The sequence below is a fragment of the Natrix helvetica genome, assembly GCF_964273705.1.
Source record: "Natrix helvetica genome assembly, chromosome: 10".
NCBI classification, from domain to species: Eukaryota; Metazoa; Chordata; class Lepidosauria; order Squamata; family Natricidae; genus Natrix; species Natrix helvetica.
In genome coordinates this window covers 16,887,024-16,914,722 of record NC_138561.1, presented here as the reverse complement: position 1 = coordinate 16,914,722, position 27,699 = coordinate 16,887,024, and the positions used below count along the sequence as shown (strand labels likewise).

General features: G+C 42.3%; 1 protein-coding gene across 1 annotated transcript in view; it reads left to right on the top strand.

Moving 5' to 3' along the window:
- The window catches only part of ITFG1 (integrin alpha FG-GAP repeat containing 1), an 82,612-nt gene that overhangs the window by 45,412 nt on the left and 9,501 nt on the right, over positions 1–27,699 (top strand). Inside the window, exons 11-16 of the mRNA XM_081963226.1 lie at positions 901–1,051; positions 2,173–2,281; positions 4,268–4,311; positions 8,695–8,773; positions 24,292–24,416; positions 25,596–25,678. Coding sequence (XP_081819352.1) covers positions 901–1,051; positions 2,173–2,281; positions 4,268–4,311; positions 8,695–8,773; positions 24,292–24,416; positions 25,596–25,678 — 591 coding nt within the window. The remainder of the gene's footprint in view (positions 1–900; positions 1,052–2,172; positions 2,282–4,267; positions 4,312–8,694; positions 8,774–24,291; positions 24,417–25,595; positions 25,679–27,699) is intronic.

Here is a 27,699-nt window from a genome sequence, read left to right as displayed (position 1 = left end):
GGAGGTCATAGATAAACCCATATAAGTGTGATTGTGTGTGTGTGTGTGTGTGTGTGTGTGTGTGAAATTGATCGACTTGACCAAAGAGAAGCTAAGACTACAGCCAGATGGCAAAAACAAGTGATAGTTTGGAGCTTGGTAACCTTCTGTTTCTTTCCTGGGGTTCGTCTCAGTTCAGGGCAAGGATTCAACCAAGAGTGTCTTTTTGGGTCAATCAAAAATGCAAACAAAAATCCTGTCTCTTCCAGACTGGAAATAGCACATACCCTATATGTGAATTATCACTTTTGTGTTCTTCTAAGTTTTTTTTTTAAAGCCATTAAGCGCTAAAAATTGTCTAGAGTGCTGTTTTGTTTTGAAAGAAACTTCCCTAGAGGTTTTCTTGCTTGATAATTATTTTAACGGCAAACTTTGCAATCCAGGGCTGCTGACTGGTATTTTCCGTAAATGTTTACAATGCTGGCTTGCAATCGGTGACATCAAGGAGAGCTTAGGTCCTTATACCAGTGGCGGGATTCAGCCAGTTCGCACCTATTCGGGAGAACTGGTTGTTAACTTTCTAAGCAGTTCGGAGAACTGGTTGTTGGAAGAAATCTCCTTTTGTTTTTCCCCACTTTACAGGGCTAATCCTGGAAGGAAGGAAACATTCTGATGTTGTTTCTAACCTCATCTTTATTGCCCTGCTTACAGAAACTGCCTCTCTGGTTAACCTTTATTACATCGTAGCAGCTAAGGCGAAGCGCCCATCGACATGAGTGACATTGAGTTTGCCCTGCCCACCCAGTCACACGATCACCGAGCCACGCCTACTCAGCTGGTCATTAGGGCAGAGAACCGGTTGTTAAATTATTTGAATCCCACCACTGTCTTATACCTGCTTTATGCCTTTCTTGTTTGCAGCAACCAACAGGCCTTCCTGTTAGAGAATGAAGAATGTCGCAACGCGAGCTGCAAGGGTGCGCGCCGGTCATTTAAGGTGCACTGGGCGCTGTCCGATCTAAATCAGATCAAGGATGCTATGGTAGCCACCTTCTTCGACATTTACGAAGACGTGAGTTGAGCTCTCTCTGCCATGTTCGTGCCTTCTTAGCTGCCATTTATATTTTCCTCATACGTAATAAGCATGATTTAAAACACTGGCTCGTATTAAGGGGTCATCTGACAAACCGTGGAAACCCGTGAACAAAAAGACTCAGCAAATATTCCCTGAGATATGATTCAGGGCCATTGAGTGCTTCCACAATGAAAACAATAAGAAATAGTCCCATTGTTGGCCGTTGGCCAAGATCATTAAATTCAGAGATCAGGACTTGCAGTAAGGGACAGGTATTCAGTGGGGAAGGAAGAAAGGAAGAAAAGGGAGGGAGGGAGTCAAGGAAGGGAACGAAAGAAGGAAGGAAGGAAGGAAGGAAGGAAGGAAGGAAGGAAGGAAGGAAGGAAGGAAGGAAGGAAGGAAGGAAGGAAAGCCGCGGTGACATCCTCTTCTTTGCATTGGAAGAAAAGATCAATACAGTCGGATACTTTTTTTTAAATAAACCAGGACTAATCCTGGTTTAAAAGCTTTAATTCTATCTATGATTTAAAATCTGATTTCAATTTAATATTAATATCATCTCCAGATTTTACTATTCAAACATTTAGATTTTTTTTTAAAGAAACCTATTATGTCCTACCCAATGGTGCTTTTTCAAGAGGCAACTGGACTTCCTTGTTTTTCTCTGAAGACATTTCACTTCTCGTACAAGCAGCCACTTCAGCTCTGACTGGATGGTGGGGAATGGAAGGATTTATATTCCTTGCAGACAGCTGATCATTTGCATCCTTTTTAGGGAGTCTTTGAGACCACTTGGAGGATTGTCTGTGTCCTCAGGGTCACCTGAGTAGTGCAAGTGGGTGTGGAGCCTTCTTGCAAATGACCAGCTGTCTGCAAGGAATATAAATCCTTCCGTTTCCCAACACCCTGTCAGAGCTGAAGAAGCTTCTTGGATGAGAAGCGAAACATCTTCAAAGAAAAAGAAAAAAAAGCATCTTTGGGACAACCATGACCTGGATGACTGACAATCTCCATTGATATTATAACCTTCCTATTTTTATGTTTTGACATTATTGACCCTTTTAGTGCTGTTTGAGTTGCTGATTCATTTATGTGCTTTTGCATTTTTCTGTCTCTAGGGAATTTTGGATATAATTGTCCTCAGCAAGAATTCTCCTAAAAAAGAGCTTGCTATCCACGCATTAAAAAATAACTTTGAAGCAGATGCCTACTTCGTTAAAGTCATTGGTGAGTGGCTCAGTATGAAAACATTAAAATGCTATTAAGGGGAAAATCCAATACTGCTTATAGTTTTCCACCCAGCCTAAAGAACAGCAGAAAGTTGGCTATTAAATAGTAATGAGTTGAGATAGGACATTACATTAAAATTTATACCTGAGAGGAACAGGTTAAAGAAAACCTAGTTAAACAGAAACAGGGCGGTTTATTTTAGAGCATTCTTGCCATTTTCTTTACACGTTGAGTTCACGAAAAGCCTAAGTATAAAAAGTACGAATATAGGGGGAAACAATTGGAATTTTCCATGATTTTTCTTTTGTAACGTCAACTACCCAGTTATCTGGAATTAGATGGCCTCTAAATTTAACAAAACGAGTAACATGATAGTTTCTATGTTATCCTACACTTTACTCAAGTGTAAGACCATCAACAACGATGTTACTTTGATGTCTGTCTCAGATGCAAGGCATTAAAAGGGAACCAGAAAAGCAGAAAGAAAATAGATTTGTTGTTGAAATAACTGAGGGCTTATTAAATTGTGTGGAGATGTCAGATTTAAAAAAAAAAACGAGAGACACGCTGAGTTTTTTTCTAAACAGTTTCTTTGATTGTTCCTCATCTATAAACAGAAATCTTTCCAAACTCAAGCAGCTACTTGCATCATTAAGAACCGTGGTGGTATAAATGTGCATGGAGAGAAAAACGAACCGTCAGACGGATGGCATAGGGAACAAAGCTGTTACAGAATCTGGTAGTCCTGCTAGATATACTTTGAAACCGTCTCCCAGAGGAGAGCAACAGAAACAGGCTGTGAAGAGGGTGTGGGAGGTCTCTAACAATGCTTTGAGCTCTAAGTACATAGCGCTTATAAGCAGCATCCTGAATAACAGGAAGAGAACTTCCTATAATCTTCTCGGTTGTCCTTACCACTCTCTGTATGGACTTTCTATCTGAGGCGTTGCTGCCACCAAATCAAACAATGATGCACTTTGTTAAAACATTCTCACTCTCAAAAGTGGCCAGGACAGAAGAAGAAAGTTGTACTCTCTACCCTACAAATGATACAAGTCATCACACACATACACAGACACACACAAAATTTGTTTCCACCTCTTGTTCAGGAGGGAGAAATTATCCAAGGGAAGCAAATGCGAAAGACCATTAGCTGAGGCTCAGGAGCAAGGGCTGTTTTCAGACAGAGCTATGGAGAATTAACTTCAGGACAATCTACCGCTTGCTGTTCCTGACTACACAGCTGGGAGATGTCAACCCACAGCCAGCATCATCATAAAAATAGTTTATTTTTCTGCCTCACCAGGCATTCTGATGGGAAGCATTGATCCTCGAGCTCTGAGAAATAAAACTGGCTTCAGATGCTTGAGAGAGAGGGGCAGCAGAAAGAGGAGGCTCTCTCTAAAGTTTAAGCTAAAATAATAAGATCTGTTTTAAATGAATAATAAGATCTCTTTTAAATGAATAGCGCTTAGCAAATAGCGCTTAGACTTATAGAAAAGCTCAGGTGCCTTGGCATGGCTTTTCAGGTGTGGTTTGCCATTGCCCCTTTCCTAGGGCTGAGAGAAAGTGATTGGCTCAATCTAAGGTATCAGTCCGCTAATTTTGGGTAGCTGACAAGATCTAAGGCTCTATAGCTTACTGAGCCAGGAGCCAAAAAAATCCTTTAGAAAACTTTCCCCCTCTCCAATAATTTTTAGCATATTAATTCCCCCCCCCCCCCAAAAAAAAGCACTTATAGCTGTCTTTGGCACCAAATCACTCAGTTGATTATGAAACACCAGAGCAACTTCATTGCGCAAAGAGGCATAGGAAATCATGTTTTTCCCCAGCCATAATGGTGAGAGACAGGCATCCATATCCCTGAGCCTTTATAGCTTCATTTGCCATCTTTAAAACCCGTCTTTAAATTCAAGCGTGTTTGCCTAAGAAGCCTGTTCCCAGTGCTAACAACTGTCGGTCTGTTCTCTTGTTTACCCACAGTTCTCAGTGGCCTTTGCTCAAATGACTGTCCTCGCAAGATAACCGTAAGTACGCTGTTCAAATCCATTCCTGGGGGATTCTGGCACCTCCAATCCATACCTGTTTGTCAAAAGATAGCCCTGTCCTGGTTGCTTACCATTGAATCACCAATGGTGATTCAAGAAGTGAGAAGGAGAAGAACCCGTTTTCTTTATGGCAGCCCCTTAGAGCTTAAATATGGTTATTGGATGAAAGTAACGTCGGCTGTTCAGTTTGCCATTTATAATTTTCCCCCCCTGCCTCTCATCAACCCCCGGACATCGTTATGATGTATCTTCCAAATAAATATTTAGTTGTTTTGAAAGGCCGTGTAAGTAAAACTCAGCTTGTGACAGCTACTTTGGGGCAGTTTTGATCCCCGAGGCGTGCTGTTGTTGAAATGGTTGCTTCTCATTTGGGCCTTTTTTCTTCTTCTTCTTCTTCTTTTCTGTCACTTTCAACCACTTTCCTTATTCTTTACTCTCCCTTCCCAAAGGTGCCCTTGGCCACCATCTCGAGGGATGCAAAGGACGTTCTGTTTTTCATGCGTTTTTGTCCTTCCGGTTTGTATTTATCCTTGCGCTGAATTCCCAAGGAAACGCATTGATGGCTCCTAGTGATTTTTGACTTCAAAAAACAAAAAAAGTCTGTATACAGGGAAGCACTGCTGGGGCCGAGTATTAATAGTGCGCTAGATTTTTCTTTGCTTGCAAAGAACCATTCTCTTTTGGGGTGAACACTTTAACTCTGATTTTAAAACGGCCTCGGAATTGCGTCGGCATTCAGAACTTCTAAGTGAGGTGCCTCGGTCACATATAAGCTTTAAACTCACAGCTGGAGAAATTTGGTTTGGTCTTTTAGGAAGCAACGTGCATTGCATCTTTCTTATTTTATTTTATTTTTACATTAAGCATCAAACGAGCTCTGGCATCTTAAATTACCATGTCCTTGACCAAGGGCTTAAAGTTTCTTTTAAAATGTTGTGTATTTTACAAGGCATGTGTTTCTGAATGGAAGGAAATGGAGACAGGAAGCAAATGATATCAGAAAGACTTAGAAAGGTGCTTAATGGATGCAGCCTGACTGTGTCTATTAGTTAGAAGGTATTTCTAACTAATGAGGACAGCTCAGCAAAAAATATGTGTGCAATAGGTACATAAATCCTGACCTTAGAAATAAGATCGGTGATACACAGAAAACACTGGGAGAAATAAAAAGGCAAGCAAATGGAGTAGAACAAGAGAAGTGGATACACACAGTGGGTGTGTAAGGCAGACGTGAGCTGTACACGATCAGAAGCAGCTTAGACAACAAACGGAGCAGAGCTGAAGAAGGCAGAAATCCTACAGACTTAATATTTCCTTGTTTGTATATTAGTTAAATATTTGTAGGACTGGAGCAGGCAGAGCCAAGGGAGGAGTTAAACATGTCATCAGCTTAGAGTCCTTACATTGCCACAAACAATCCCCCTTGAATTCCATTGATCCTTACCTAGCACCCACTAAGGGCTGGCCGTGAAATAATAAATCTTCTGTGCTGCGTATAGTGTCGATCCTTTGCGCCCAACATTATCCTGCTTTTTCTCCAACAGCTCAAGGGTGGGACATGGGGCTTGGGAGGGGAGGGTGCTCTGTCTTCGTTTTATTGCCTTTGGCTTAAGAGCAAATGAATGGCCCAGTATGACTCAGTATGACTTGAATTAATTGAGCTCCAGAAACAGGAATGCATCCAATATAGAAGGTTGGGTAAAAACTCAAGAGCAGGTCATGAGTGGGGTAGCACCTTCCCACTGAAGTTCCTGGCAACTTATATACAGATAGTTCTTGACCTACGACGAAATTGAGCCCAAAATTTCTGTGGCAAAGCAAGACAGTTTTTAAGTGAGTTTTTGCACCATTTCTTGCCAAAGCTGTGAAGTGAAGTTACCTATTAATATTAACTGAAGTTAATACCTTAGTAACACAGTTGTTATAGGGACGCGGTGGCTCAGGGGCTAAGACGCTGAATTTGTCGATCAGAAAGGTCGGCAATTCAGCGGTTCTAATCCCTAGCACCGTGTAACGGAGTGAGCTCCCATTACTTGCCCCAGCTTCTGCCAACCTAGCAGTTCGAAAGCCTGTAAAAATGCAAGTAGAAAAATAGGGACCCCCTTTGGTGGGAAGGTAACAGCGTTCCGTGCGCCTTTGGGGTTGAGTCATGCCAGCCATATGACCACGGAGACGTCTTCGGACAGCGCTGGCTCTTCGGCTTTGAAACGGAGATGAGCACCGCCCCCTAGAGTCGGGAACGACTAGGACGCATGTGTGAGGGGGACCTTTACTTTTAACACAGTTGTTAAGTGAATCTGGCTTCCCCATTGACTTTGCTTGTCAGGTTGTCACCATGACCGCGGGACACCGTAACTGTCATAAATGCATGTTGGTGGCCAAGCATTTTGAATTTTGATGATGCGACCATAGGGATACTGCAGTGGTCCTTAAGTGTGAAAAATAATCATAAGTCCCTTCTTTTCAGTGTCGTCGTAGCTTCAAATGATCACTAAACGAATAGCTTGTAAGTCGAGGTTTATCTGTTTTCTCTTTCTTCTCCTAAATCTCCCACTCATTGGCCGTTGCTTTTCTTTCCCTGTTCTAAAAGACAGAAACATTCAGCAATTAAAAAGAAAATCTTTAAAACTGCCAGACAATCACTGCGACTTCGGCTTGCCTGAATCCTTTTTCCTGGCATCTCCTGGTACGATCAAACTGTCAGCTTGCAGTCAATCATATTTTAGACTTGCATTAGCTGATGAGAAGGAATATTTCTGCTGGAAGCATTTGCAGTTTTCTGCATCGCTGCCCTGGAAAAGAATTTCTGAAGATTGTCCCCTTTTCAAAAGGCAACTGAACTTTCTAGCTTTTTTCTTTGTAGACAGCTGGTCATTTGCATCCTTTGAGAGAGCACTTGAGGCCACTTGGAGGTTTATCTGTGTCCTCAGGGTCACCTGAGTGGTGCAAATGGGTGTGGAGCCTACTTGCAAATGACCAGCTGTCTGTAAGGAGTATAAATCCTTCCATTCACCAACATCCAGTCAGAGCTGAAGAAGCTTCTTGGATGAGATGCAAAACATCTTCGGAGAGAGAAAAAAGAAAGTCCAGGTGCCTCTTGAAAAAACACCTTGGGGACAACCATGACCTGGATGACTGAGAATCTTTAAGGACATTGCTGAAGATTCCTTTTCCCCACACCAGATTGTGATTTTAAACGTTACTGTGTGTTCACATCAACCTTGAAGCTTCATAGCTAGGTTAAAGCTAAGTTATAGATGGAAAAATCACTATTACTATTAATCTTCTCATCGTTCCTATCACCCATCTCCTCCCTCTTATGACTGTATGACTGTAATTTTGTTGCTTGTATCCTTACGATTTATATTGATTATTTCCTAGTATGATTTGATTGCTTATTTGTACCCTATGATTATCATTAAGTGTTGCACCTTATGATTCTTGATGAATGTATCTTGTCTTTTTATGTACACTGAGAGCATTTGCACCAAAGACAAATTCCTTGTGTGCCCAATCACACTTGGCCAATAAAGAATCCTATTCTATTCTATTCCATTCTATTCTATTCTATTCCTTATTCTAAATTCTATTCTAATTCTATTCTATTCTATACCTTATTCTAAATCTTTTTCTTTTCTATTCTATTCTAATTCTAATTCTATTCTATATGTACCTTATTCTAAATCTTATTCTATTGTAACTCTAACTGTAACTCTATTCTATTCTTATTCTATTCTATTCTATATCTTATTCTAAACTCTATTCTAATTCTATTCTATTCTATACCTTATTCTAAATCTTATTCTATTCTATTCTATTCTATTCTATTCTATTCTATTCTATATGTACCTTATTCTAAATCTTATTCTATTGTAACTCTAACTGTAACTCTATTCTATTCTATTCTATTCTAATTCTATTCTGGTCACGTGATCAAAATTCAGGCTCTTAGCATGTATTTATGACGCTTGCAGTGTCCCGCGGTCATGCGGTGCCCTCTTTAGACCTTCTGACGAGCGAAGTCAAGGGGGGGGCAAGCCAGGCTCGCTTTACAACGATGTTACTAACCGAACAACCGCAGCGATTCATTTAACAGCGACGGCAAGGAAGGTTGCAAAGTGAGGGAAAATGAGCTTAACAACTCTTTTGCTGAGCAGCAGAAATTTCGCGCTCGGTTGTGGTCGTAAGTCGAGACTAACTGTAGATCGTTTCAAATGGGTGGAAAAAGCTACCTATTTATTTGCCTTTGTTCTTCTCATCGTGGAAAAACACTGCGAACAACGAAAGGAATTTGTTGGAGGGCGATGGCTACCAATTTCTAGGACCAGAAAGAGAAGTAATGTAATGTCCGTTTCCTTTCAGCCTTTTGGTGTGAATCAACCTGGACCTTACATTAAGTATACAACTGTCGATGCCAATGGATACTTGAAAAATGGGTCAGGTAAGACTGTTTTCTGTTGACTATGGCATTGGTTTTTCAACGTACCGATCCTCCACATAGCAGGTTCTGTACAACACAAATGGCAGATTTCCCTGTTTTAAGTTAATTCCCCACTAACGTTAAACTTTGGGACAACGGTGAAATTCAAAAATTGTTTACTGCTGGTTCTGTTGTCATGTCTTTGTGGGCGTGGCAGGGGAAGGAAGCTGCAAAATCCCTATTCCCTCCCACTCCTGGGGGAAGGATACTGCAAAATCTCCATTTCCTCCCACTCCTGGGGGAAGGATACTGCAAAATCCCCATTCCCTCCCACTCCTGGGGGAAGGATACTGCAAAATCCCCATTCCCTCCCCACTCTGGGTGGGAATGGAGGTGATATTTGCCGGTTCGCCAAACTACTCAACATTTCCGCTACCAGTTCTCCAGAATCAGTCAGAACCTGCTGAATTTCACCCCTGATTCAGGAGGGAACAGGACTTTGTTGTTTCTTTTTTTTTTTTGAAGACATTTTGCTTCTTATCCAAGAAGCTTCTTCAGCTCTGATAGGATGGTGGGGTATGGAAGACCTAAAGAAACTTCTTGGATGAGAAGTGAAACGTCTTCAAAAGAAAAAAGAAAACCCAGAAAGTCCAGTTGCCACCTGAAAAAGCACCTTTGGGACAACCACAACCTGGATGCCTGAAAACCTCTACAGACTGTTAGACTTCAGGGTTCCATGTTGTTAAGAACTAAAACCAATGATAAGTCCTGAATATTCCTAGCCAGGTAATAATAACCCTCCAAGAGTGGTGGAAAATGAAATGCATTTATTTTAAAAAGGGAAAAAAAATAGATAAAATCTTTTCTTAAAAAAAAAGAGAGAGAGAGATAAAAAGATCATTGCTGCTGACTTCCTCTTAAGGGCAAGGAGCACAAAATTAATGCAGCTTTAAATAAATGCATTGTGATCTTTCTTGAGGCTTAATTGCACTCATTGGATCTATTTATGCAGTCATGTATTTTTTCCCCTACCGCTAATGAATAATAATAGAGTCAGCACTTTCCCAAGCTTGCATATTTTAATATTTGGGGGGGGCGGCGCTAGCGCCATAATCATATACGGTGTTGTGGAACAGCTGGCTGCAGGTACCCATATCATTAAGGAGATTATAATAAGCATTTCGTATACAGGGAGACCATTTTTAACTACTCCAAACTGGTAACAGACTGGATCTCAGCAGGAGACCTGTCAGTCTGGGTGGTTTTATAATCATCTGGGCTTTTAATAAATTAAAACGTTTTTAGCACACAGATGGTAAGAAAAAACTGATAGAAGGACAGAGAGAAATATAAATCTGAATGAAAGCCAAGTCTCTGGAGCATTCAGTTCCCCTGGAAAATGAGCTCACCTTAATTTCCAGGGATTATTTGACATTCATAGGCCAAGCCAGACCTATGGCCAGCATGGTCAGTAAGGGGGAAAGTTTGCATACTCCGATCTTTTTTCTTTTTTATTCAATCTAGACGTTTGCGATTTTGGTGCAGGTCCTTCCAAAGAGAAAGCTACCTTCCTAAGAGGTTCTCCTAATGAACCGATCTCTGATTGTCATAAATTAAAAGCGAAGCATACATAATTTCTACTTGCTGATATCATTCCTGAAATAACGCACAGGGCTGCCAGGTTTTGCGTGGTGGCACACAAACGAGGCAAAGAATGATTAAGAGCAATTGAACCTGCCTGATAGGGATAGCCAGAAATGGGCAAAGTTCCGCATGTTATCCACGTCAGCTATTATAGGATATTTCTCTGTAAGAGAAGTTTGTATTTCTTAAATCCTTTTGGAGAAGCTTATTGTTTTATTTATGAATATATATGCATGAATATGTGAGAGGGTGTGTGTGTGTGTGTTGGGATTCAAAAAAATTTGCTACCTGTTCTGTGGGCGTGGCTTGGTGGGCATGGCAGGGGAAGGATATTGTAAAATCCCCATTCCCTCCCGATCAGCTGGGACTCGGGAGGCAGCTAATCGATGGGGACTGGGCCAGTCAGAGGCGGTATTTACTGGTTCTCCAAACTACTCAAAATTTCCGCTACCGGTTCTCTAGAACTGGTCAGAACCTGCTGAATACCACCTCTGGTGTGTGTGTGTGTGTGTGTGTGAGAGAGAGAGAGAGAGAGAGGAGAGAGAGAGAGAGAGAGAGAGAGAGAGAGAGAGAGAGAGAGAGAGAGAGAGAGAGAGAGAGAGAGAGAGAGGACATAATATGTGATGTATTCAAAAAATATATTACAAATAAAATAGCTGGTTAATGACCGCAATAAAGTTAAGCAAGTGAGTAAATTAAAACTGGGCAAAAAAAAAACCTAACATTGCTCCAGTTCCGTGCCTCATTCACCATCAAGGAATCAGAAGTATGAGTCATGATTGCTGCTAAAATACTCAAAATTATTGAATACCCCTAGGTGGGCTAGAACGGCTCTGGTTGTGTGGGAAAGAAGACTTTTGATTAGGCTGCAGAGATTTAGGTGGTATGACAGAAATATGAGCATTTTTGAACAGACTGAAATTGCAAAAGAAAAAAAAAGGGAGGAAAGCCATGATTTATTCAAGACTCTTGGTCTGAACATTAGGTAGGTAACATGATAAACCATAGATCATTTTTCTAAAGTAAAATCTGAAAAAAAAAAACTGTTTCCCTTTTAAGCATATCTTTCCTAATAAGTCCACGTTTCCCGCAGTCAGTTCCCAGGTACTTATGATCATATGAGGTAGACTTGTACGAAAGCAAGAAAATATTGAAAGAAAATGCATACTTGTTTGGAAAAGATGATTAAGCAACATATAGACCTGAAACCAGAAATATTTCTGTTGGGTATAAAGCTGGAGGGTTATGATAAAGGGACTATATATTTAGTTTTGCATTTAGTCTTGCTGACAGCAGCAAGGATTGTATTTGCGCAATATTGGAAAAATGAGAACACTCCATCAGATGAGGATGTAATTTGGAAAATATTAGACTGTGCAGAGATAGGCAGACTGACTTCAAAAATAAAAGACAAAGAAGACATAGAATATTACTTGACAAAATCAGATTCTGCATCAGAAAAGAGAATTCCTCATCTTAACCATAAATTCACAGAATTGCGCTTGTCCCAATATGGGAGACCTTCTCCAGCCCAATCACTATAGGGCTGTGAAGACCCACGATCCATGACAATTCCATCTAAGACAGAGGTGTCCAACCTTGGCAACTTCAAGGCTTGTGGGCATCAACTCCCAGAATTCCCCTGGCTGTGGAATTCTGGGAATTGAAGTTTACAAGTTTTGAAGTTGACAAATTTGGACAACGCTTAATCTAGGAGAACCAATGTCACTTTGTAGAAGTCTCCTACACCTCCTTTGGTGACCACAGAGAAGTAGTAGTTTCCTTTCCTAGCAGTCCATTTTGTTCATCAGAAGGACATTTCCTAATCTCTGAGCGGTTCTTGAGGAAACCTTGTCACGTTTGACTTGTACAGTAACCGTTTGCAAGGACGTAAGTCCGTTCTGATCTGCAAAACGGGCCTTTGAAGAAACGAATGATGTGAACTGTGCAAATTGCAACTGCGGGTCGGAGGAGCAAAAGGCAGATAAGTGGGACGTCTACTGAATTCAACCCCCAATTCAAGCCTTACGATGAATAAATATTGATGGCTTTGAGAAGTTGGGTTTAAATATTAATGGCCTGTTGTTTGCAAGCAATGTTATATCTGCTTCCTAGGTGATAAAATTCAGTGCTGCTTCCCACACACACACACACACACACCCTTCGTAGTCAAACATATGATGAAAACAGCAGTTATTAGATTAGCCCCTGACAGCTCCTAAAAATGTAAGGTAATACACAGCCCCTCTGGCTTATAAGGGAAAGAACTTTACTTTCAAATTTAGAACAGAGGGATGAAATTAGTTCATCATTCTCCCTCAAGCAATCCGATACAGGAATAAACATAATTGTTGGCATACACATTTTGTGCTTTTGAATACTCTGAATTTTTCACGTATCTTACCTCGGTTGTTCTTAACCACTGCCCTAAAAAGGGACAACTAATTGTCTACTCCACAACACTGCGCTGGTTCTATTACATTAGCCGTTGATTTTATGCATATATTCATTACTTATTAAAACACGAGCCATCTGTGGTGCTTCTGCGTTTTATAGGCTTAAACTTTAGTGTTATCCGATATATTCTTTTATGCTTAAAGCTGAAGTACCTTATGGATTTTTTTGCACTTTTCTTAATAGCACCCCACTAATATTTTTATTGGTACATTACTATTAAACATGCCCAGCTGCAATTTAGTCTGAAATATTCACTGTTTCCTGAGAAGAAGATTAGTCCTGGGTCTCTGAATAGTATTTTAGAGGCAGTGCTTCAAGAATGTAGGGCGGGGGACGACGACGACGACGATAAGAAACGCATGTTCTTTGATTGTATTTAAATGTACGTTCAATTAAAATTAAATACGGTCGGTGTGATTGCTGTTCAATCATGTGTCTAATGACTTTGCTCTTTTGTCACATTGTAAATTACCATTTGGTAACAGCGATGGGATGTCCGTAGATACTACGCACCGGAGTCTGGGGAAATGCCCACAGCTGTACAGCCTCAGACCATATGCCTTTATCTTAAAAGAAAAATTAAGCAAATTACTCCATCTAAGCCAGCTTTGCCAACCCTGGCAAAATTTGTCTCAAGAACAATTGAAATAGCTGAAGAAGGTCATCGCTTTGCCAAATGTCTATGGAGATTCTCAGCGGAGAATGATATTCCTTGCAGTCATGTGGTCATTAGCATTCTTTCAGAAGACCATGAGGCCTTTTGGAGGTTAACAATGGACAATGAATGGCCCCTTCCAGAGGAAATAAAAGAGGAGCGAAAGGGGAGGGGAGTTTGCAGGAGACAATTAGTTCGCTTAATTGGTTGGTGACTCTCTGAGACTCCTTGCCAAGTTTTGCAGATATGGGCCTGGCAGCTCTCCAAGCCAGAGAAGGTCTGTGACTGTAAATCCTCCCTTGAAAGACTTTGCTGGATGTGAATGAGCAGAACTCACAGTCAATTAATAAAAGGGGTTTTTGTCGGGACCAGGAGTTTGCTCCATGCTCTTGGGAAGCCTCTGTCGGAACAGTTGCCGTGATCGGACAACCCCTGATTCATACCATCACTTCCTTGCCTCTTTTCCACAAAATGAAACACAGTTGATTCTTCCCTCCGCAAACTCAGTGTCTTTTGCCTCCCATTGCGGCTTCTAAATTTCCAAATTGGGGGTGGGTGGGTGGGGAATTGCTACTGAAATAGGGATATGTGTGCTTCTGTGTATTTAAGGCTTATCCGATTCTCACAATTTGTCTGAAAGAAGGATGTGGCATCAAGTGCCCAACCTCTTCTTTGAGAATCCTTTCTGCTAGCTTGCTCCAGGCTTTCTTCTCCTATCACGTTTGCAGAGACATGACTAAATCATCATTACTCTCTGCTCCCTATTAACCTCTGACAGACACGAAAGGGCACGAAAGGATATTTCTGTCCTTAGCACCTGGGTCATTTTTCTTCTTAATTCATTGCTCTTTATGTCCACGTTGGAAGGAGATCCGATGACCGGTCTCTTATCATAGAGCCTTTGTTCTCCGTGGCAATTTTTTAACCTTCCTTCGCTGTCTGGCCTTCCACCTGTAACTGAGCCAGCATTTTGTAGTCTTTCCTCAGTGTAATAGTTAGGAATGCCCTGATTATTTAGTGTTGTCTTAGAGCCTTGAAGTTATAATTGAGGCTTTCTGTGTCACTGACCTATTAATTGTTTAGGCAACTTTGCTAATATGCTTATGTAAATCATTTATACTGCAGCAGATCTGAGACGTAACAAACTCTCTGTTCTGACCTAGGTTTCCCCAAAAAGCACGAAGCAGAGTCCTGGTCGTGACAAAACCCCTTTTATTAAACGAATGTGAATTCCTCCCCTTCACATTCAGCAAAGGCCTAGTAAACAGTCTTTCAAAGGTAAATTTATGACCCCAGACCTTATCTAGCTTGGGCAGGTGCCATGTAAATATTTTCTAAATGTAGTGCAGTGCAAGGAAAGACTTGGCACAGAGTCTCTGAGATTCACGGACAGGTCTTCACATTCCTAAAACAAACAAACAAATTGTTTCCTGCAAAAGCCCATTCCGCTTTCACTCCTCTTTTATTTCCTATGGGTGGGGCCATTCACCATCCACCTGTGGCTTTACTCCCAAGTCTACCCTGATTTTTTATCTATTCTTTTCTTCTGGCAGCTCTATGCATGCGCACACTGGGAACAGGCTCCAACTGTTCCTCTGCCTCATTGCTGCCTCACTCTGAAGGCAGCTGAGAATTGCCAGACAGCCTTGGCCCCATCGGGAAAACTGAAAAGAGGGTGAGATCCAGAATTGAAGGCTTAAAGAGAGATGGGAACAACAAGTACACCATGGTGGGGGCCGCTCATTGGTTTCTAGAAAGGAGGACACTGCCCCATCCCATGTTTTATGCCCATGTTTTACACTTGATCATGTGGAGGACGAAGAAAGAGGAGAACACATACTCTACATCCTTTTTCCTTCAAAGAGAGATGAGCAAAGAGAATACTGTCCTTCAACCACAGTCTTAAACTGGATTTTTGCAGTCTCACACATTTTACCAATAGTTCCTTCTCAGCCAGCCTTGTCATCTCTCCTCTCCCTTGACCTGCGGCTTCGACAATTAATTTCCTCTGGTTGGCTTTTTGGCCCGCGATCCTGAGGTCTTGTCAAGAAGCATCACCCTCGGCTCGATGGCTCCATTGCGAGGTGCCTGCATAACTCGGTGCTTCGCCCTGCCGCACGTTCAGATCCGCTCCAGGGAAAGTGGTTTCGGTTTAGATCGCCGTCTTGCTAATCCATCGGAGCATTTATTTTATTTTTATTTTATTTATTTATTGCGTTTGCGGCTTTCTCCTTAATTGAGAGTGTCAGCGCTGCGCAACTTGAAAATGGGAAATGGAAATTTGCACAGCTGTTTTCCTTTTGCTTAATAGTAAGCTGGCATACTAATGAGCCCCAGTTGGCTTGCATTGGCAGCCGCTCGGGTCACCTCCGAGAGAGGTCAGAGAGTGGATGCAAACTTCAGCATGTGACTGGGAGGCTATTGTAAATGCGCAACTGGGAGCATGTGAGACATTTTTCCCTACCCAGATCAATTTTTTCCCCCTCAAGAAATATATCGTATTTTTCGGACTATAAGACGCACCGGTGTATAAGACGCACCAAGATTTTGAAGAGGTAAGTAAGAAAAAAAAAGTGTTTGGCTTCCCTGGCCCCCAGGGCTGGGGTAAGGCAAAAAAGCCCCCGTTTTTCACCAAAATGGGCATTTTTCTCTTCCCCCAGCCCTGCTGAAGCCTGCAGAGTGCTTCTGAAGGGTGGGGGAAGGCAAAAACACCCCCGTTTTTGCCCATTTTTCACAAAAATGAGATGCGGGAGCAGGGCTTCAGGAGGCCAAAAATGGCTGTATTTGGTGTATAAGATGCACCAACATTTCCACGCTCTATTAGTGGGGGGGGGAGCTGCATTTTACACTCCGAAAAATACGGTAGTTGTTTGGTGGTTGTTCTAACCAGCCCATCAGCTTCTTGGAGGGGAAAAGTAGTAGTATGGCTGCATGAAATGGGCAGTTTATTGGTTGGACTGTTGGCATTTGATAGCCGGTCGGTGCCGATGGTAGGTTTTAATGCTTGGAATGGCAACATTAGCATGTTAATTTTCTTACAACATTCATGCATAACAGGTTTAAGGTCCCCAAGGTGCTTTTTCAAGAGGCAGATGGACTTTCTTGGGGGGTTTTGTTTTGGGGGGGGGAGATGTTTTGCTTCACATCCAAGAAGCTTCTTCAGCTCCGACTGGATGGTGGGGAATGGAAGGATTTATAATCCTTGCAGACAGCTGGTCATTTGCATCCTTCTAGAAGGTCGTTGAGGCCACTTGGATGATTATCTATGTCCTCAGAATCACCTGAGTGGTACAAATGGTTCCTGTAGTCTGCAATTCCCCCCCCCCCCCGGAAATCCATTCCTTCTCCCACACCATTCCAAGGCTCTTCATCCCAAATTGTATAGCTGAAAGTCTGTAGAGATTCTCAGTCATGGTTGTCTTCAAGTTCATGGTTAAGAAACGTCTTCAAAGAAAAACCAAGAAAGTCTCGTTGCCTCCTGAAAAAAAGCACCTTTGGGACAACCATGACCTGGATGACTGAGAATCTCTGCAGACGTTTAGCTATACAATTTGGGGTGAAGACCCCTTGAATGGTGTGGGAGTAGGAATGGATTTCCAGAGGAAAATTGCAGCCAAAGGAACCATTTGCACCACTCGGGTGGCGCTGAGGGCACAGATAAACTTCCAAGTGGCCTCAACGACCCTCTAAAAAGGATGCAAAGGACCAGCTGTCTGCAAGGAATATAAACCTTCCATTCCCCACTACCCTGTCTTCATAAACACCTGTTTGTTTACTGCGGAGAGAGCTTTAAGGATTTGAAGAGTTTTATAAGCATTGTTAGATGCTTCAGAGGCCCTCTTGAAGAATTTGCACATTAGAAATTAGATCAAAAGCCAAAAGGAAAGCTTAGGTCTGTAGGTTAAATTGGGAACCTTAAAAAATTAATCTGTCGTAGAAGATGATCGTGGCAAACAGATTCTGTTCCGTTATCACAAAATTGCATGATTGTATCCATCCTCAAACCGTATTTTGTATTAACCAGAATCAAACAGTGACTTTATGTTTCCATTGTAAACCAACAAAAATATTTAGGTAGGTGTACTGGTGTGTGTATGTGTGGTATGGGTGTGTGTGTGTGTGTAAATAGAATAGAATAGAATAGAATAGAATCTTTTATTGGCCAAGTGTGATTAGACACACAAGGAATTTAATTTGTTTTTGGTGTGTAAGCTCTCAATATACATACAACAATAGTGATAAGCAACAAAGTTATAGTCATAAGAAGATAGGGAATAGGGAAGATGAGAATAATGATGGTAATACTGCCTTTTTAGATAGTTTGACAGTGTTGTGAGAATTAGTTGTTTAGCAGAGTGATGGCACGGGGGAAAAACTGTCCCTGTTTGTACTTGTTCCGTCGTGAAGTGCTCTATAGCGTCGTTTTGAGGGTAGGAGTTGAAACAATTTATGTCCAGGATGCGAGGGGTGTGTAGATATTTTCACAGCCCTCTTTTTGATTCCTGCAGTATGCAAGTCCTTGATGGAAGGCAGGTGGGTAGCAATTGTTTTTTCTGCAGTTCTAATTATCCGTTGAAGTCTATGTTTGTCCTGATTGGTTGCAGTGCCAAACCAGGCAGTTATAGAGGTGCAGACAACAGACTCAGATTGTGGGTAAAAAGGAAAATGAGTTCTTACCTTACTGTGTCTCACGTTAAAGCTTTCGAATTTTTTAAAAAACTGAGTTGAAAGAAACAATCCCTCGAGGATGTGAGTACTGTAGGGCAAAGTTTTCCAGGCTTGGCAACTTTAATACTTGTTGACTTCAATTTAAGTGGCCGTGATGTGACTTGGTCATGCCATTATAGGGAATCTCTCCTTGGCAGGCTAGATTAGAGAATCAGAAGTGACATGCAAACCAACTGGCATATTGGAAGGTGGGGGGGTTGCAGGAAACTGTTCCTGAATTGTTATTTATCATGAATTATTTCTCCGTTTGATATCAACCCTCGGTTCTTTTGGTGCACACAGACCATTTCAAAAGCTTTCAACATGCAGGATGGCTATCCACTGGAGAACTGAATATAATTTTAAATCTAATTAAACTCTGTCATTTATTAATTGCTCTTTAGGTTTTTTTGACAAGCCAATGCTGAATAGCTTGGCAGCGTTGAAGAAGAAAAAAACAGGGGTAGCTTATTACATTCATTCTTTCCTTAACATTCTGAATTTGTTTATTTTCTTTTTTTAACTTGCCTCGGCTGATGTATGTCCCAGCGTGCATATTTTTCTGTGGCAGAGGCTTGTCATTCCAAAACAAATTGCTCTTATTCCAGCCACAAAGATCCCAACACATACTCTTATTAAGCAGCAAAGGATGACTGAATCTTTTCATAATCTTACGCCGTGAATTTATCATGTGCCATAAAACAAAGCAAGAGTTTGTAAGATCCGAGTATATAAATCCTCTAATATAATTGTAAATTAGTTGTTGGTTCTTAGGACATTTGACACCCTTTCATTAGGCTGTTTGTTTATGTCATTAGATGCTCATTCAAGAGTTGTTGGTTTGGATGCACAGCACACAACAGACAATGAAGTGCAACAGCTGAGCTCACATCACAATTTTGGAGCAAGACATGCAACAGAATTCTAGAAAGGGGGAAGAGATTAAGATCTAATGAAGACTTGACATCCTTCCTTGTTTCAATCTTAGTCATTCCTGCTTGTGAAGAGACATAGCATGGTTGAAAATTGCTGTTTTAAAGCAAAGCAATACGTTTCAAACACCTGAGCCCTAGTGGCACCGTGGTTAGAACGCATTAGAAGTCAAGCAGAGGACTACCTGTATATGAACTTAATATGGTGGTGGTGATCCGCCATGGTAGTGGAGTCGTTAGAGTGCAGAACTGCAAGCTACTTCTGTTGACTGCCTGCTGCCTGCAATTTGGCAGTTCAAATCTCACCAGGCTCAAGGTTGACTCAGCCTTCCATCCTTCCAAGGTGGGTAAAATGAGGACCTAGATTGCTGAGGGCAATATGCTGGCTCTGTAAACTGTTTAGAGAGGGCTGTAAAGCACTGTAAAACAGTATATAAGTCTAAGTGCTATTCCTTCCTTCCTTCCTTCCTTCCTTCCTTCCTTCCTTCCTTCCTTCCTTCCTTCCTTCCTTCCTTCCTTCCTTCCTTCCTTCCTTCCTTCCTTCCTTCCACAGTAGTTAGAATGCAGTATTCAGACTGATTCTGCCCACTGACAGCAATTCGATCCTGACTGACTCAAGGTTGACTCAACCTTCCATCCTTCCAAGGTCGGTAAAACGAGGACCCAGATTGTTGGTGCCAATGGTGCTGACTCTGTAAACCGCTTAGAGAGGGCTGTAAAGCACCGTAAAGCAGTATATAAGTCTAAGTGCTATTGCTGTTTCTATCTACCCAAGTATGAACATGGCTGCAATGAGGCGAGTTTCCCGTAGTGGCTCATCCCTCTGCTGCTGCCTGTCCTACTTCTTCACCATATTTTCTTCCCTCTTCGCTCGTTCTATTGCAGTGGCTCCCAGTGCGTCGGTGGCAATCGTTTGCTACCCAAATTTCTGATGGGAAATGAGGCTGCTTACTATTTGTTCAGTCCCAGACCTGTCTTAGAGAAGTCCTGCAAGGCTATAATGTCCGCTCTAAGTTAATAGCCAGGAGTGATGTAGGTTACCGCGAGAATAGCCCTCCCTAGATTTATGTACAGTTTGGGCCGCATGGTGCTGGTCTCCGGTGCCACATTGAGGAAAACAATTTCCTGGCTATCTCGGAGGATTCCGCCTTTTCTCTGTAGCAGAGCTAGCCATGTAGAAAATCATTGGAGGGTTTTATCACACCAAAAATTGGATCATGTACTTGTGTTTGTACGTGCGTGCAGGTGTTCCTTCATTTCAGAAAGGCGTCTGGTCTCAGAATAGTAATCGTGCTTTAGGCCTCCAGGAAAGACTAAAGGTAGAGAGTCATCAGGGCCCTCTTACCTTTTGTAATGTCTTGGAAAGCTACAGTCTAGGAATAACAACTTTCTCATTGGATTTGTTTGATGTAGGTATCTATGAGTCATAGGGGTGTGGTGGCTCAGCAGTTAAGAAGCTGAGCTGATCATCTGGAAAGCCGACAGTCCGGGTTCAAGACCTGAGCGTTCTTGATCCTGCCCACCTAGCAGTTCAAACGTAGCAACAGCAATAGCCCTTAGGCTTAATATACCGCTTCACGGTGCTTTGCAGCCCTCTCTAAACAGTTTACAGGGTCAGCATCTTGCCCCCCCCCACCACCACCAATCTGGGTCCCTCATCTGACCCATTCGGAAGGGCGGAAGGCTGAGTCAACAGTGAGCCGGTGAGAATTGAACTGCTTGGCAGCGGGCAGAATTAGCCTGCAGTGCTGCATTCTAACCACTGCGCCCCACGGCTCAGAGTAGATAAATAGGTGCCACTTTGGTGGGAAGGTAGCAGAGTTTGGTGTGTTTCATCGCACACTTTGCGCTGCGGCATGATGTCATACGAACCACATGATTGCGGGAACTGACTCCCTCAGCTAAGAAAGAGAGATGTGCACCATTTCCTAAAGTCGGACATGATTGTTTAGGGGAAACCAGTGGTGGGGTTCAAATAATTTAACAACCGGTTCTCTGCCCTAATGACCAGCTGGGTAGGCGGGGCTCGGTGGTCATGTGACCATTTGGGCATGGCCAACTCAATGTCATTCACCTCGATGGGCGCTTCGCCTTAGCTGTTACAATGTAATAAGGGGTTAACGGGAGAGGCGGTTTCTGTAAGCAGGGCAATAAAGATGAGGCTAGAAACAACACCAGAATGTTTCCTTCCTGCCTTCCTTACAAGATTAGCCCAGGAAAAAACAAAAGGGGATTTCTTCCAATAACCGGTTCTCCGAACTGCTTAGAAAGTTAACAACCGGTTCTGAATAGGTGCGAACTGGCTGAATCCCACCACTGGGGGAAACTTTTATCTTTCATCAAACCTTTATCTTTTATAAAAGTCACATAATGGTATGACTCTTTATGGAATTCTTTCATTTTACACCCTGTACTCAAAGGCATTCCACAAAAAGGGTTTTTTAGATAGACTCTTCAACATTATTTGGTACTTGTATTGTGTATGGAGTCTCCTCAGTTGAATTGCCCTCATTGTTATTGTTAATCATTGTCCCACATTTCAAGTCTTGGTGAATGTTTTATAGTAGCTGTTTTATTGTATGAGTGGATGTTCTCAACTAATCTTTAAAAAATGCCCGTGTAGAATTAGCTGAACTCCTTATGAACGCTTGTGGAAGTTGCTTATAGAGGATCTGTGGGTGGGAAACAAAAAAAAAACCCATATACTCTCCAAACTTGGCAACTTTAAGATTTGCGGACTTCAACTCCCACGCTGGCTGGCTGAGGAATTCTGGGAGTTGAAGTCTGCAAGTCTTAAAGTTGCCATGTTTGGAGATCCCTGGTATAAAAGATCCCAGATTCAGTCCACATCACCTGTGAATTGAAAGAATTGAAAGAGAAATGATAGCTTCTTCTTGAGATACCACCAGCTAGTGATCAAATTAGATGAACAGATCTAACAACAGCTTAACGAAAAGTCAGGGCGTGACCTGACCTGTTCTCTTCTTCTGCCCATAATTACCCTGTTTCCCCAAAAATAAGACCTCCCCAGATAATAAGCCCAATCGAGCTCTTGAGCGCAGGCACTTAAATAAGCCCTCCCTGAAAATATTGCAACACAGCAGCAGCCATGAGGTGACCAGGCTCACCGCCTCCTGCACCTCAAAAATAATAAGACCTCCCCCAAAATAAGGCCAAGTGCTTATTTCAGGGGTCAAAAGAAAATAAGACCCTGTCTTATTTTCAGGAAAGCATGGTACATGTTCTCCTAGACACCATTGAAACTAATTCAATAGCGCTTCCTATCTCCCGGCTCTTTCGGAAAAACCTTCCGAGTTTTGAGGCTTCCACAGCAGAACTATTTTCTTCTTCTGTGAGCAGACATAAAAGCTCACCGTTTCTGATGCTTGAGAGCATTGCCTCAGTTTGCGCGCTGCATTGCTCTTCCCCATATTAACTTTTTCATCTTTGCTGTGGCAGCTATAATTGCAATTTTCACCTGGCACGAATATCTGGACTCAATCAAATTGGGCACTGGACCATGCTGGAATACGGAATGAAGGCTCAGAATATGAATTAAACATGCCAGACTTCACTGCACCTTGTTCCTCTTGCCAGCTGGAGGAAATTGTCAGTCCTGTCACTTAATCCTAATCTCCTGGAAGTGAAGAAAGAGATGATTTCCAGGAGTTCCAAAGTGGGAACTCCTTGTAGTCGTTCTGCTTTCTAGCATATGTTTACATCTTCCTGCATATGGAAGTTGATGGTTTATATAATACAGTCTTAACTTTTAAACAGTCAATATCCGAGAAGAGAAAGTTGCTGGGGGTGAGGGGGTTAAGTGACCACGATTTCCAATTATTCCTGGTTTCCAGCAAAAAACACCCATAGCAAACAATGGATTCCCTTAACAACTAGAGTGTTCTCTTTATACCCCTTGCTCCATTCACATAACCACCCCAGCAAAGCAGAACCATCTTGACATACGACCGTAATTGCCCGGCTCCATTATAGTTGTCAGTTGAGGACTTTCTGCAAATCACTGTGCAATAAATTCACGATCAAAGATTCGTTCATGCGAATGGGGGCATTGCAGCAAAACAACTTGCTTGTATTTAACTTCAGCTGTCGAGTTTTAAGCACGATGGATCGACTTTAATAAGTCCAAGATCCGAGGGGAAAAACGCTTCCTGTTTATCCAGAAAAATGAAATTCTCAACAGCTTTCAATAAGCGCCAAGTCAAAGTGTCAACCGGGTGTCCAACGCTTGATCGTTGCCCTTTCCTATTGGGAGGAGAGTGACTCCGCATCAAATATCAAAGATGATTTTGGGGAGAGGGGGGGGGGGGAGAGAGAAAAACAATGTGCCAACGAATGAATGAAAGGCTGATAAGGCCACCTAGTAACAGAGACAAAATTCTATCTGTAGAGTTCCAACCTATTGCCCAAGCTGTGATTTATCAGGCTGTAATTTTCCAAGTCAGTCTTGGATTGCTTAATTTAATTTATGTGCATGCATTGGAGCACAGGAGACCCAGAAAAATGTCATGCTCATAACTGTAACAAGATGAAATGAATGGGTCAAGGTGACTTACTCATCTCCAACGTGACTTCGGGTGTTTGTTGTGGTCGGGGTGGGGGGGGAGTGTCGGTAGCCTAGTTGGTCTGTTGTACTGTTTCTCCTTCTCCCTGCCTGCTTGAAAGCATCCCATCAGCAAAATCCACCTCCGTGATTCATATAATCAAGTCTATTGTTGAACAGCGAAAGCATTTCAGAAATGTTTCTGCTGGAAAGTAATGGCTTCGTTTCCAATTTCGCCGTAATGACAGGCGTACTGAATGGCATTAAAACGGGAAAAGGACACAGAGCCTCTGTTTCACGTTGCGCAAGCTGAAAGCAACGCTACTACTCTCCCGTTCTGGCTTAAAGAGGCTCGTCGTAAAAAATAATAATAATAATAATAAAATGACAAAATAACACAAAGAGCGCTGAGCTTTTTACCCCCGCTTGCATAAATGCCAAATGTCACTATATGATTCTTTTTTAGATGTACAGTTCAGTTTTAGTGGCAGGCAATCAACGGGTAGCAAAATTGCATTCTTTGGAAGGCCTTAAGCAACATATTCATCGTGCCATACTTTTTTTTTTTTAATTGCTTTTCTAGCTGGACAGCTGAGTCAGTCTGCACATTTCGCCCTGCAGCTCCCATATACTGTTTTAGGTTTGGGCCGAAGCGCTAATTTTCTCGATCATTTATTCGTCGGCATCCCTCGTCCCCCGGGGGAAAAGGTATGTTAAAGCCACCACTCTGCGTGGAATTAGCTCCGTAGTTAAGATAAATCTGTCTTTTCATGCTTCCGGGTCATGGCCTGGAATCCGATCGTGGTGAGGTTTTTCTCCTCTTAGACAAAGAGTAATAAGCCAATTTTGATGTGAATTGCACACTCCAGTCCTGCAAAATCTGGGTTTTTGTCAGGGGTGTCAAACTCGATTTCATTGAGGGCCACATCAGGGTTGTGTTTGACCTCGGGGGAGGGGGGCTGGGGGGGCATAGCCAGGCGGCATGGCCAGCGTGACATCACTCCTATCAGAGGGACTCCTGTGGCGGCCCAAGTGCTCTGCTAGCAAAAACAGGCATCTGAGCTCCGTTTTGGGCTGCGACGACATCCTGCAACCCTCTAGTAGCGAAAACAGAGCTCAGGGGTGGGGAGGCATGAATGGCTCTTCTGAGCTCTATTTTCAGCTAGGACAGCATCCTGCAACCCTCTGCTAATGAAAACAGAGCTCGCAAAGGTCACGCACGGTCCTCCTCAGCTCCATTTTCCCTGGCAGAGGCGCTGCGGGCCAGATTTCTTCTGTTTCCAGGGCAGCCCCGTGGGCCAGATCTAAGCACCCCAACGGCCAGATCCGGCCCCAGGGCCTTGAGTTTGACACTCCTCATTTATCTGATTGTTGATTAGATGCCTTCAAGCAGGAATCAACTCTTAGCAACCACGTAGATCAATTTTCTCCATCCTGGTCCTTCAGGTGTTTCAACGGTGAACCCACCACCGCTGTACCTGGGTCCATCCATTTTGCTTGTGTGAAAACTCCCAGGGGAATTCTAAAAATCCTTTTTTTTTCCCTCCCCCCCCCCCCCAAACAAAAAGTTTTGGAGTTTACCAACAAGGATAACATCATCCACAGTCTGTAAAATTCTTTGGTGCTCATTCAAGGAAAAACACAAAGGGGGAGGGAGGGAATGCTTTTAAGAATAGCCTCAGAGAACTGTAGCATTTTATTTATTGATTTACTTAATTAATTAATTAAATTTAAGTCAAGATTAAAATGTTAATATTAAACAGTATTTGTTTAAATGTAAAATAAAATGGAGAGATTTGGTTTCTGCAGCATGATTTTATTTAGTAAGATGAACTAACCAGGCGTTCCCTGGGGACCTTCCTTCCTTCCTTCCTTCCTTCCTTCCAGGCTACCAGAAAACAAGAATGGACAGCCATCATCCCAAATTCCCAGCTTATTGTCATTCCGTTTCCTCATCACCTGCCTCGAAGGTAAGCTCTCTTCATTTCAGTCAAATTAAATCTTCACCGGGTGAGTTAGAATGGGTGCTTTGTTCAAAGGGTATCTTCCAAGAAGACCTAATCATTTCCTCCTCTTACAGAATTCTTTGCATCCTGGAAAATATATGTATGTATGTATGTATGTATGTATGTATGTATGTATGTATGTATGTATGTATGTATGTACCGTAGGGCGCTGAGCATGTCGATCAGAAAGGTTGGCGGTTCGAATCCCTAGCACCTCATAACGGAGTGAGCTCCCGTTACTTGTCCCAGCTTCTGCCAAACTAGCAGTTCGAAAGCATGTAACAAATGCAAGTAGAAAAATAGGAACCACCTTTGGTGGGAAGGTAACAGCGTTCCGTGCGCCTTCGGCATTAAGTCATGCTGGCTACATGACGACGGAAATGTCTTCAAACAGCGCTGGCTCTTCGGCTTTGAAACGGAGATGATCTCCACCTCCTAGAGTCAGGAACAACTATCACATATGTGCGAGGGAAACCTTTACCTTTAACTTAGAGAAAAGGAATGGCAGCTAAACTTTAGACAGAGAGGAGTGCTCTTTTCCAGTGAGGCTCTTCTCCAGTGAGTCCTTCCTTCTCATTAGGTGGCCAAAGGATTTGCGTTTCCTCTTCAGGATCTGGCCTTCTAAAGAGCAGTCAGGGTTGATCTCCTCTAGGACTGACAGGTTGGATCGCCTTGCAGGAATCTTCTCCAGCACCCTACTTCAAAGGCCTCAATTCTTTGGGTCTCAGCCTTCCTTATGGTCCAACTTTCACAGCCATCCATTGCCATTGGGAAAACCATCGCCTTGACTATACGCATTTTGGTTGGCAGCCAAAATGCCTGACAGATACAATGGAGCAAATACAACCTTTTCATACTGTGAAGTACCCTGACACATATTACGCATGCCTTTTTGGAACGGTACAGGTGGGCAGGAAAATTGATATGTTCGTGTAAAAGTAACAAAAGGCACTCCAGGATTTTGAACAATGGAAATAAGACGTGCAAATATCCCAAGGAATTCGGATCACTCAGGAAATCTAATTTAAGCCTGGATGACTCAAGACATGATAAAGCATCTTGAGGGTCTTGTAATAAGATCTCAGTTCAACAAAGCAACTCCCCGAGTTGTGTTACCCTCCTTCTTTGAAATGAACAATAAGCATTCAGGTGTCAAAGAATTCTTCCTCCAAATGAATTTTAATCATTACTCTGTTATTTTATTCCTGGCATTTACTAAGGAACTGCCATTCCAGATTTATGTATGTTATAAAAAGACCACATTGATTTCAATTTTCGGTCTGTTTAAGATTTATTGATCATAGAGGCTGACCTCAACAGTTGATAAATCTTTATTATAACCTTAAAACAAAAGCATTCTTGTTAATAAAAAAAAGACTATGATTTGATTAATCTTTGGAACTTTGGGGGAAAACAGCGAGTGTTTGTTTTATAATGTAATCATAAGACAGTTGGTTGAGAAAAAGGGAAGGCTTCCTAGATAATATTTTTAGAAATACAGACGACATTGAGGAAAGGCAGGTTTTTTTGGCAGATACAAGTAGTCCCCGACTTACAGCAGTTCATTTAGTGACTATTCAAAGTTACGACAGCACTGGAAAAGTTGACTTGTGACCATTTTTCATAATTGCAACCCCGATCAGGGGATCAAAATTCAGATGCTTCTCAACTGGCTCATACTTACGACTGCTGCTGCGTCCCAAAATCACGCCATCCCCTTTTTTGTGTCTTCCTGACAAGCCAAGTCCATGGGCAAGCCAGATTCGCTGAACAAACCGGGTGGCTAACTTATGAATTGCATGCGGTGATTCACTTAACGACTCTGGCAAGAAAGGTCGTAAAACGGGAGCAAAACTCACCCAACCAATGTCTCGCTTAACAGCAGAAATGTCGGACCCAATTGTGGTCATAAGTCAAGGACTGCCTATACCAGTGATGGCTAAACATTTTGTCGCCAAGTGCCGAATACAATGCACAGGGGCGCC